Raw genomic sequence first — 517 nt, forward strand, 5'->3', positions numbered from 1 at the left:
GGGTGTCCCCAAACTTGGTGTCTCCACCATGGAGTATCCTTGTTCCCCCACAGAAAGTGGGTGTCCCTGTCCCAGTCCCCATCCCCAGTAAGTGTCATTGTCCTCTGTGCCCTGTCATGGGTGTCCCCATGGCCACAGTGGGTGTCCCATCCCCACAGACCGTTCCTTTGTGCTCTCACCTCACTCCACACGCAGTTGTATTCGCTGAAGGTCCCGGTGGAGCGGAGCTGGATCTGTGTCTGATTTCCTTCCTGGGTGATTTGGGTGACATTGAAGGTCTCAAAGGGTGGGATCAGCACCAAGTTTTGTTCCGGATGTTCTGTGAAAAACTGGATTTCCACGCCATGGCACGTGTGCAGCTCGAGCACCGTGTCATTGGAGCACTCGCCAGTTGGTGTGCTCAGAAATGCCGACGTGAATTCACCGAACCGGATGATATCACCGTGCTGTGCCTCAAACCAGACCCCACACACCCTCTGGAACACGTTGAGACACTGCCCTTTCTGAGCGTCCCTCA

General features: G+C 55.5%; 1 protein-coding gene across 1 annotated transcript in view; it reads right to left on the reverse strand.

Moving 5' to 3' along the window:
• LOC102045108 (erythroblast NAD(P)(+)--arginine ADP-ribosyltransferase-like) overlaps nucleotides 1–517 on the reverse strand; it is a 3,766-nt gene that overhangs the window by 467 nt on the left and 2,782 nt on the right. The window contains exon 2 of the mRNA XM_005430774.1: nucleotides 180–452. Within this exon, the coding sequence (XP_005430831.1) occupies nucleotides 180–452 (273 nt within the window). The remainder of the gene's footprint in view (nucleotides 1–179; nucleotides 453–517) is intronic.

This window comes from Geospiza fortis, unplaced genomic scaffold, assembly GCF_000277835.1.
Source record: "Geospiza fortis unplaced genomic scaffold, GeoFor_1.0 scaffold1056, whole genome shotgun sequence".
In the NCBI taxonomy this organism is placed as follows: Eukaryota; Metazoa; Chordata; class Aves; order Passeriformes; family Thraupidae; genus Geospiza; species Geospiza fortis.